Here is a 10889-nt window from a genome sequence, read left to right as displayed (position 1 = left end):
GCCCAACAGAGACCTCGTTTATGCACAATCCCCTCTCCTTTTCCAACCATCAGCATATGGGGAATTTTATTCCGCCCTCGTTGCACCTTGCTGATATCCTTGGAACTTGCGAACCTATATAAACTTGGAACTAACTTCTTCTCTTTGTGATATGCATGGTATTTTTTTGTGACTTGTCCGTGGCTCCGTGCGTTGATATGGCTGGTCTGGTCCAGCCCAGATTGTATGGGGCCTATGTCATGGGCTAACGTGTGGTGGGAACGACAACTCACGAGGGAGTACACGTTTCGGCCGCAGGACACACACGCGCGAACTTGTTCGGCGACGGACGAGACGAACCTGTTTTAATGTATGCGGTGTCAATCTCTTGTAATTTCGCCAGTAAAACAAGGATAAAAGAACCCAATTTCTAATTACTGCCTCAGCACGTTTTAGTCTTACACGGTGCTCCCCTCTCGTGGCCGTCGGATCGCGATCGAGCGGCTTGAACGAAGCGGCGCAAGCCTCCAAAACACGAGACTGCTTTTCCCCTCCTTTCGTCGTCCTCAACCCCTCTCCTCTCGTGGATCCGAGTCAACTTCCTCTCACGACTCACTCCCTCTCGATCTACCCAATAAATCTGCCTAGTCGGCGCGAGCGGATTGCCGGTAAGCTGTGGCGCGGTGATCCTAGTGGATGGGAGCGGTGGTGGAGCAACCTCGCTGTCGCAGTCTGCCGAGAAGTTTTGGGGTGTTCCTCCCGGTGGGTGAATCGGTGGCGGGATCCCGCACGATTCTCTTCATCGGAGGCGAAGATCTGCAGCCGTATCGAGCGGGTAAGCGGATTCGAGTTTGGGGCGGGGCGGTGGCGGTGGCGGTGAATTGACTGCAGGTTCGATCTGGTGGCGCGGTGGGTATGTTTCTGGCCGCGAAGTCTCCTTTGAGGTACCAGCTTCAGCTTGCCTTCCTCAGCCGATACAAATTGTTAAATCCCCTGGCCTTCATGTCACAGTTTCGACGCGACATCTAAGTTCCACTCGTCTCTGGTCTGCTGGTCACTCCCTTACCTGCCTCTCTGCCTATGCCCGTGGTGTTTAGATTGATACACTGCAATACCGTGCTGTGCACAAGGATTTGGTTCTTGGGGGCAATTTGATGGCATATAGTACGTACCTGATTATGTGGACGATTTTGAGTCAAAACTGAGTAGTGTTCTTTGAGGTCCGTGGAATCATATAATGACATGAACTGTTGACCCTCGCTCTAGGATTCAGACTGCAAAGCCCGCGTCGGCTTCTTCTTTGCTTCTGGTGTAATAGCTCATAAAAATTATTATTTTGATGCTTGTATTTGTAGAACTTCATGGTTTGCCTCTGAAAAAAGACCAGACTTATGAGCATGATACTTATTACTACTTGATCTACTTTATTGCATATTGGTTATGTAGTTTTTTATTTCCAGATTAATAGAAGGGTCCAAATTTTGTTCTCCGGATGTAACTTTTGCAGACTAACTTTTGCCTCTTAATTCTTTTTTACTTCCAGATCAGTAGAAGGATGTATATTTTATCCCCTAGATGTATTTTTTTGCAGACTAATTATTGCTTCTTAAATTTTTCACTTCCAGTAGAATGTAACTATATTAATTTCTTTCTCTACTTTAGATGTAATTTTTATCATTTTTATACATCCTGAACGCTCAATGGATCAAGCTGTAAAACACTAGTATATTTGTGATCTCAGTTTTGGTGATTTTGGATGTAATTTTTATATTTTTCTTACATCCATCGCTGCATTTTTACATCCTCAATTAGATCATAAAATTAAGTGTATTAATTTTTATTTATTAGGAATGTGTTTTTTTTTTTTGTAAAATCTAGATGTAGCTTTGCAACTAAATTTCATGGGTTGGAACAGTTCACGTTGTATATCATAGCGTGCTTCAATTGCATGGGCTGATCGGTTACATGTGCGTGCGCATGGACAACTTATGCCCACTCGCTCTGGCGTGCGTAAGAAAGCAAGAAAGGAATCCCGTGTCAAGTTTCACTTCAGTAATATGTCGCTTTCAATTCGGAAAGCCCGGGTCAAGTTTCCACTTCTAGTAATATGTCGCTTTTAAGTTGGGGATCACTTTCCTTTTTAAGGGAGAGCACTCCGTAAGACAATCTGGTGCCTGGGCACCGTGTAGCAACGTCCATAAAAGAAGGGAGAAATCTTACATCCTTTATTTACCTGTGCATTGCTACGGATTGTTTTTTTATTTAATATGTAGTTGATGTCTAATACTAGATTTCAGGCTTCTGATTTTTCAAAATGTTGGGGCAGCTCAAATGTGTTATCGTTGAGTCTAGAGGTGTCGCCGCCTCGGCTGTCCACAAAAGGTCCGCATACTAATACATAACATAAGGAAGCTATAGATCGATCTACCAGGTGAAAGCAGGAAAACATATAACGTGTTCCCTCGACGTGGTTGCACCAACATTGACGGTCATCGGCCACACGAACCTAAAAACAAGTGTGACCATCGTCGCCATGATAGCGATTTCGTGATCTGTGTAGCTACTCTTCATGCACCTGCCTCCCCGATGACCTTTGGATCTTCATGGTAATCATCTTGTGGCGCTCCAGCGACGATAGAGGTGGCTCTCTTTTTTTTTTTTGACGATTTCCTAGAGACAGAGAAGGAGTACACCTGCTTTCATGTGTAAGGTGGTGGTACCACGCGGCAGTAGTGGCGAATGTTAGTGTTGCTAGCCGCGGTGTCTGTGCACTCGCTCCCCAGAGAAATGGGGAGAGGAAAATAATTTAAAAGATGAGATGAAATAATCCCTCAATTTTGTATGACAGGTATGGTGTAGTTTTTTTTTTTTTTGCTAGACTGGATCAAGGTTCATGCTAAATGGTCAATCTTATTACTACTATCTCCGTCTAAAAATAGGTGTCTTAGCCTTTTTCAGATACGGGTATATCTATAACTAAAAATGCTTTTACATACATCCGTATCTAGACAAAAGTAAGATATCTATTTTAGATGGAGGAAGTATTATATTATAATTGAATCTTCAAGATATTTTCACTCGATTAATTTCGGAACTGATGTATGGCTAACAAATGATGCAACTTTTTTCTCAACCACACTCACCAAGGCACATGCCACCAAATCATGACCCTCGTATAGTAGAAGAGCTGCACGATTTTTTCTAGCACCGCTCTAACACTGTGTGTCCACGCGGCCGTCGAAATGTTGGACCTACAAAACTTGACCAAGTCAACATCCACGGGAAAACACCCCTTTCTATCCATACCGATGGGCGGAAAAAACCCCTTTATCTCAATACAGATCGGCCTCCTATCTCAAAATTTCTCCCTGAATCGACATTCTCTTCTTCAAATCCATGTCTTCAAATCAAGGAAAAAAATAGCGCGCTAAACAAAATAGCGTGGCCTTCCAAAATACGCTATGAAGATTATAACGTGAAAATAAAAAAATAAAAAAATGTATATATATACTAAGGATTTTAGCAGCTCAAAAATTATCCACGTCACAACGATCAACAAATTAAATTGATAAAGTCATGATCGCACTGAAAGATAAAGATTCGTCGGTCAAAAGGTAGACAAGTAGATAACTAATTAACCTACCAACATGCAAACAATTAAAGAGTCAACTACATAGCATTAAGTAGTAATTAATCAAAATAAGATGAACTAGATGGATAATGCATTCGTTCATCATCTAATTCAGAAGAAGAATCCCTTATTGCAGCTCATCATAATGAAAAACTAGAAGCAGCTTCTTCTTAGGCAGATTGCATCAGTAGCTCTTACTCGTTGTGAGGTTGATTCTTCCTCTTCAACATGTACGCGTCGTATGAGGAGGAGTGGGAATTTTCGATGTGCTTCTGTGGTTTTCAACGGGTTGAATGACTACGGTTAGAATGGGGATTTAGGAAGCTCGTGGGACAAAAGATCCAAAATAGCTAGTCGGCTACTCGATTTTCATGTAAAAATAGCACCGCTACAACGCTATAAAAATAGCGCCGCTATAACGCTACGAAAAATAGCGCGCATAGCGATGCTAATAGCGTGCTTAGCGCCATAGCGAGCCAAATGTGCATAGCGTAGCGTTTACTTTCCAAATACGCTATAGCACCGCTATAACGCCGAAGTAGCGCGCTATTTTTTCGTCGCTTCAAATCCATGTCAGCCCTTGACCCGCAATCCCTTCTAACGGTCTTCGTCGGAAGGAGTTCTTGGGAGGAGTGTAGACCCATCTATATGGTGCGCCGACCAGAAGAGGCTTGGGCAGAGCAGAGGTGAAGTGTTGGGCGAGTTCCTAGGCAGGACCGAGATACTGCGTCCAGCGTGGTTCTGTGCGGAGGAGTATATCGCGGAGCTGGGGAGCGTCCACCAGATCTCGCGTGCATCGTTAGACAGATTCGTAGTCGTGGATCTCCATTACAGCGTTAGGATTCATTCACTTGATTCTTAGCGAGGACACAGGTGGCGGCGGTGTGCTAGCATCTCTTTGGTGCAGCGGCTACAGCAGTTGCTCTGCGCGAGGGTGGACCATGCGTCCACGGAAGCGGTTAGTGGGGAGCCCGAGGGAAAGTTAGCCAGAGTGCGAAAGAGAAGCAAAAAAACGTTGACTTTGCGGTGGCAGAACAAAGTAATATTCCAAACCCTGTAGGGGTAAAGTCGGAAACAAAATTGATGGACGACGGAACCCCTTTTTTAATTTATTATTTGGTATAGATATAGATAGATATGTGAAATAGTGAAATTGATATTGATAGGGCACTAGCAGACTTTGGGAGCCACCTTTTCGGAGTCTACTAGAGGATTGGGTTTCACTCCCTAAAAATGCCTTTTGAGAGCCATATTAGGACTTCGCTCGAGATAAACTAGAGCCCAACCATTTTACAAGGAAAAATAATTTAGAGAAAATACAATAGAGTGATATAAACATGCAATATGGATTAGCAAGTACTTTCTCCATTCACTGATGTAAAACCTTTTTGCAGATTCACTGATTTTGTTTCGTATCTAGTTTACTTTGAGCGTGTAAGTTCACTAATTTTTGTAGTATTTAGTTCAATTTAAAACATCTTATGTTAGTCAATAGAGGAATTACAATATCTTTTGCCTGAGTCGAGAGGAGAGAGGAGAAGAGAGAAAAAAAAAGCTCTCATACAAAAGGTAGCTACGACAGATCAAGTTTTGGGAGTTGAAGTTTCAGAGATCTACTCGAGGCCTAGGGCAGCTGGAGGCCTTGTTTACTTCTAGGGTATTTATGGGATGAGAGGAGATTATTTCGTATCCCGGAAAATCCCCACTAGTCCGTTTGCTTCTTCGGTTTTGAACGACATAATCCCAAGATATCCCCTTCCATCCCCTCCCATCCCTGCATTTTTTGCCTAAATCAAACGCTCTCCATCATACTAGTGTATCTTTGGGGAAGGGTATTTGAGGGGATTGGGTGAACACTAAATCCCCTCCCATCCTCATACCCATCGGGGAAAAAAATACGAGAGAAGTAAACAAGGCCGGAAGAAGACATTTCCCTCCCAAAATCGGGAAAGAAGATAAGATTTTACACGCCCTACATTATCCCCAAGCCGTCGGGAAACCATCCGCCGGCCGGCCGCCCGCCGCCGGAACGCTATGATCCATCTCCGAGCGCGCATCCTCTCTTTCCTCCTACACTCCCCGTCCCGTCACCCCGCCTCCCGCTTCTCTCCCATCTTCGCCCTTCACCGCAACCTCTCCGCCACCACCACATCCACTGCAGCAACCCCTTTCGCCGCCGAGGACTACCTCGTCGCCACCTGCGGCGTCACCCGCGCCCAGGCCCTCAAGGCATCCAAGAAGATCTCCCACCTCAAATCCTCCTCCAAGCCCGACGCCGTCCTCGCCTTCCTCTCCGACCTCGGGGTCCCCCGCTCCGACATCACCACCCTCGTCGCCGTCGACCCGCGGTTCCTCTGCGCCAGCGTGGAGAGGACTCTGGCGCCGCGCGTCACCGAGCTCAGCGAGCTCGGTCTCTCGCGCTCCCAGATCGCGCGCCTCGTCCCGCTCGCCCTCTGTTCCTTCCGCAGCAGCTCCCTCAGCCGCAACCTCGACTTCTGGCTCTCGGTCTTCGGCTCCTACGACAAGCTCCTCAAGGCCCTCCGGATGAACTCCGGCCTCCTCGCCGCCGACCTCGACAAGGTGGCCAAGCCAAATCTGGCCCTCCTCCAGCAGTGCGGGCTAAACCCCTCTCTCTTCTCCGAGCCCTTCATTTCCCGGGTGCTCGTCAGGACCCCGCAGCAGGTCCAGGACGCTCTGGCGCACATTGACAAGTTCGGCGTGTCGCAGAATTCGCGGATGTTCCTCTACGCGCTCGTGGCGTTCACGCTGCAGAGTCCCGAGAAGCTCACCGACAAGATTCAGGTCCTCGAGACGCTTGGCTGGTCGCATGACGATGTGCTGCTGGCTGTGAAGAAGATGCCGGGTATCCTGACCGTGTCCGAGGAGAGGCTGCAGAGGAATATGCATTTCCTGACAAAGGTTGCTGGACTGGAGATATCCTACATCGCTCAAAGGCCGGTGCTGCTCAAGTACAGCCTCGAGCGCCGTCTGTTCCCTCGGTACCGCTTGCTTAAGTTACTCAACGAGAAGGGGCTGCTGGATCTCCGGTTCGATTACTATGCTGCCTCGCTATCCGAGAAGAAGTTTCTTGCCAAGTTCGTGCATCCTTACAAGGAGAGTTTACCAGGCCTCGCTGATGTTTATGCTTCTACCTGTGCTCAGAAAATACCCATGGAATTGCTACCAAAGAAGGAGAACTAGATAATGTGCCATGGCTGTCATGGGTGAGTACCATAGGATTGCTGTGTTGGGCCCAAGAGTTTAAGGTTTGTCCCCCACACCCCCCTGATCCACTGTTATAGTTTTATACAATTTTTCTCTGGATGATCCTATATAGTGCTCTTAACCGAGGAAAAAACAGAGCTGCCGACTATGAATTTTCATCTTGCCAGAAATGGAAAGTGTAATGAGAATTCTTGGAGATGTGCCTTGACATTTGTATATCCAATGGTTCTATTTAAATTTCTGCTTCCACGAAAACATGCATTTGAATATTTACAAACTAATAGAGGTTGTCACTTCAGCTACTGAAGATTAATTTTTAGAAAGTGGCAAAATTCCGTGCTTTGTACAAACCACGTTGAAATCAGTTAGATCCTACACCACAAAGAGTAATCATGGAAATCGCAGATTTAACATTTTACAAGAAGACTGGATAATTTTTGAAGATGGTGTGAAGTTGTAATCTTCTAGTTCTTCAGCCCAATATAACTTGCTGTGTGACGCCTTGCATGAATATTTGGTAATGAAATTAACATCAGGTGAATTGCCATATTAGTCAATCTATATTTGTATCACGAAATATATTTCCAGCTTCAAACTACAGTACTGATTGCCAAGCGTTTCTTATAAAGCGAACAAATATCTGTAATTTAAGCTAGCAGCTACAAATAATCATGTAGGTGCTCAGTTATTCTGGTGGAATCCATGACTTCATCAACTTGGTATTATGGTTTAAAACTTCAAACCACGCCGTGGCATGGTGTGGATGCTAGATTATTTGTCGTTAAAAGAGATGAGCCTCTTCATTTTCGTGCAATCTCAGTCTCTAATGTATAATGCCTTATTGTTGCTAGAAGAAACCGATGTAACTGTAGTACATTATCTTGAGTCAGGTTTATAAAAGAACATCTCAAAAAGGATTTACTATAAAGGGTAGTAGAGCAGAATAGAACTAAAAAGTCTCCGTAATGCACCATCTGATTTAGCAACTTCCAAAACCATGTATTACCCCCAATCCACATCATCCTTCCCTCACCTACGTAATACTATAGGGTCGCCTCTGCCTCTACGGGGTGGGATAAAGATGGAGCTTTGTTCTAGGTAAAATAACTGTTTCTTCATGGCAAACTCTGGCCAGTTCTCCTGTACCATTGGTTTCATCTTTGACTATTCATTTTCTTGACTTGATATATGGACAATTTTGGAACGAACATGTGATTCAAATAGAGCTACCCTGCACTTTTATTTGGTCTAATGGGCATCAGTCTATGAGTGGATTGTTGATGCCATTTCCACTTCACAACTCATTTGTGCTGCAATATATACTGAGCAAGGAGCTACAATGCACGATGTGCCCGTGGTCACACTTAGGTGCACGCTAAATGTATCAAATATGGATGTTAACTTGCCCATGTGCAAACATGGATGCATCATTAAACTATGTAATTAACCTTCTGTCTTCAGTTAGTTGATTTATACTTTGTTGGTATATTCTGTTCTACCCTTTTATTTCTTTATAGAATGATATATCTGTGTTTGAATAGTTCCTGGATATTTAGGTCATATGGCAAGGGATCTCCTTCTCCATTGGCGACAACATCTTCTCCCAGCTTCATATCAGGATATACATGGCTATGATGTCTATCAGGCTCTTCATTATGCAGAGGCCGGGTGTATTGCTTGTTTTGAGTAATAAAGCGCCTTTTATCGAAAAATCATGCTCTTCATTACGAGGTCAAAGTGACACATATGAAGTCCTTGGCTCTAAAATAATTCCTGATGCCTTACAAGCCTAGTAGCTTATACGGAGTATATAAAAACCATCTCTGCTCTCCAAATATATGGACGTCCGTTCATCATCACCATACTAACCGAGACTAAGAAGCTTACGATAGACCATGTTTATATGCAGGACATTGTTGGCATGAAGGTGTGTCACTGCATCCCATTCATCGGTTTGTGTTCTTCAATTTCAGCACATGGGGAGTACTTTTCTAGTCAGTTCCGATCTGTCATCAAACTGACAGCATAACTTGCTGTCTGATAGCAATGACATCAACTATTAGCTTCTTTAGTTATGCAATGTGCAGTTGAGTTCTCTTTTCCCTTTGGGATTCTTCTTTTGTAAAACAAATAATTGGCCATGAAGATACCGATGTTCTCAACATCTGTGCACATGGTTTTTGGCTGGAATGTGCGCTTTTTTAGACGAATCCTCATGCATGGGCACGCCTTATACTGAAGGTTTTTCAACGTCTGCTACAAAGAGAGCACAAAAGGGCTGATCGGGGGACATCAGATTGGCAAAAGGAAATCCCTTGCATCTATAGACCAGGAGACTGACACTTCACTGTCAAAGCCTCGACACAGGCAATCATCAAATACAAATTGCCTGCAGGAGAAGGATGCAAACTATAGCATAGATAGCAGAAGGCTTCAGGTGGCGCGACGTTGGGCTCAGCTTTGCGTCGATTTTACCCATGGGCCACGGCACCTTGTGTCTCCTGCAGATGAACGGGTAAAACCAGCTTCATTGTTGGTGTGGTTGCCACATACAACGGCGGAACCAGAAATTGAACTGAGCTGTGTTGGAAAAATAAGCTCTAATTTTTTTATTTTGATAGAAAAGAAAATATATTCAACCAAAAAGGTTCTAATCGATTTAGTTTGCATATTTCATTAAATACAATTACAAAATGACTATCAAGAACAAGACATCAAATCATTGAGCCAATCATCTCCCATTCTCTTCTGTTTGTGCATTGTCCTACAACAATGATTCTAACAATCTCTTACACAATACTAGTCACAATACTAGTCACTGGACAAGTACATATCAAAAATAAAAATAAAATCTGAAGAAAGAAAGAAAGAAATGGAAATGAACATGTTATTGTTGTTGTTGGCGTGCCCTTTTTCTTGAGCCCTCTGCCACCTTTTCTTGCTGAGCTTTGAGCCAACGCTGCTTCTTCTTCCTCCTCAAACTGAATCCACTCATCTTCCTCACGGGTGTCCATCAGAGCGGGGCAGGCAGGGGCAGGCAAATGGGCAAGATCTGCCCGGGCGGGGCGCTGCCTGCTGCGTGGCGGGCGTGGCGGCGGCTGGGCGGGGCGTGGAGGATGCCGGCGAGAGAGGAGCCGAGGAGGCGTGACGGCGGCCGACGAGAGAAGATGTGGGCGCGAGAGGAGGAACGAGCTGCCGGCGGGGCAGGGCGCTACCTGGGCGGGGCACTATCTGCCGCGTGCCGGCTGGGGTGGGGCGTGGCGGCGGCTGGTGAGAGAGGAGGCGCGGGCGGCATGGGAAGAGACACGACCGAGCGTGAGACGGAATTTGGAGGCGAGCGATAGAGCGAGCCCACGACACGGTCCTGATTTTTTTCCTGTTCCAATCGGTTGACCATCCTCGACCCCCTACCGACTCCGCCTTTGGCCACATAGACCAAGCAACAACAACCATTACAAACACTTGCTCCATTTCTACCCCAAGGCCCGAGGCAGAGCGAGATAAATTTATCTTCGATCCCTCTCCAGTGTGCACTCAATGATGTTTTGAGCTCAAATCTTAAGCCACCAACTAGGCGCTGACCGGAGCTAAACACTTGAGTTTCGTTACGCTGCAAGAGTAAAACATTGACTCTTTCTTTTTTGCCGCCTTGGCTTTCGTCTTGTGAACTCTTTCTAACTAATGAAGATGTGGCAAATATTTTGCCTCCATTTCGAGAAAAAAAAGGTGAATCGAAAAGCCAAGCCCTACACACCGTGATCCCACAAATCGTACTGATACAGTGTATTATCAAGCTGCTAAAACAAAGAGGGAAGGAAATTGTGTTTTCAGAGGTGTCTCCACGACCCAATCACGCCATAGTGTGGTTTCTTGCCATTGAGCACACAATAGTTAGAGGCAAGATCAAACCGGCCTTTGACTAATGTGTGATGCTTTCCAAAATTGGGATCAACCTCCAGCCTCATACTAGCAAAAGCCTTTCTGTACTTGCGTCTCAGAATCTCACAGCTTAGATCATGATCACTACTTTTATAATTTAAATATAAATAAATAT

The 10889-nt window shown here is 45.1% G+C and overlaps 1 protein-coding gene and 1 long non-coding RNA gene across 4 annotated transcripts; both read left to right on the top strand.

Annotated features, from left to right (window-relative positions):
* Positions 1 to 462: 462 nt before the first annotated feature.
* Positions 463 to 1780, top strand: LOC127317606 (uncharacterized). Its single transcript, XR_007861289.1, has 2 exons — positions 463 to 923; positions 991 to 1780. It is a non-coding gene; the product is annotated as an uncharacterized lncRNA (long non-coding RNA).
* A 3738-nt stretch (positions 1781 to 5518) lies between these two features.
* On the top strand, positions 5519 to 8762 carry LOC127317607 (transcription termination factor MTERF8, chloroplastic). Of its 3 annotated transcripts, none has more exons than XR_007861291.2 (2): positions 5519 to 6876; positions 8745 to 8762. XR_007861291.2 is itself a non-coding variant. In XM_051348173.1 (1 exon), exon 1 carries the CDS (start codon positions 5645 to 5647, stop codon positions 6809 to 6811), a length of 1167 nt encoding a protein of 388 aa, XP_051204133.1. In that variant the 5' UTR covers positions 5519 to 5644; the 3' UTR covers positions 6812 to 7051. The 3 variants fall into 3 exon arrangements, 1 of the variants encoding a protein (XP_051204133.1); XR_007861290.2 differs by lacking the exon at positions 8745 to 8762 and adding an exon at positions 8392 to 8723; XM_051348173.1 differs by lacking the exon at positions 8745 to 8762 and having other exon boundaries at positions 5519 to 7051.
* The last annotated feature ends 2127 nt before the right edge of the window (positions 8763 to 10889 follow it).

The sequence above is a fragment of the Lolium perenne genome, chromosome 7, assembly GCF_019359855.2.
Source record: "Lolium perenne isolate Kyuss_39 chromosome 7, Kyuss_2.0, whole genome shotgun sequence".
In the NCBI taxonomy this organism is placed as follows: Eukaryota; Viridiplantae; Streptophyta; class Magnoliopsida; order Poales; family Poaceae; genus Lolium; species Lolium perenne.
This window is presented reverse-complemented; position numbering and strand designations above follow the sequence as displayed.

Bases quoted from the DNA above. Each gene is read 5' to 3' on its own strand.
- LOC127317607 (XM_051348173.1), top strand. From the start codon at position 5,645: ATGATCCATCTCCGAGCGCGCATCCTCTCTTTCCTCCTACACTCCCCG.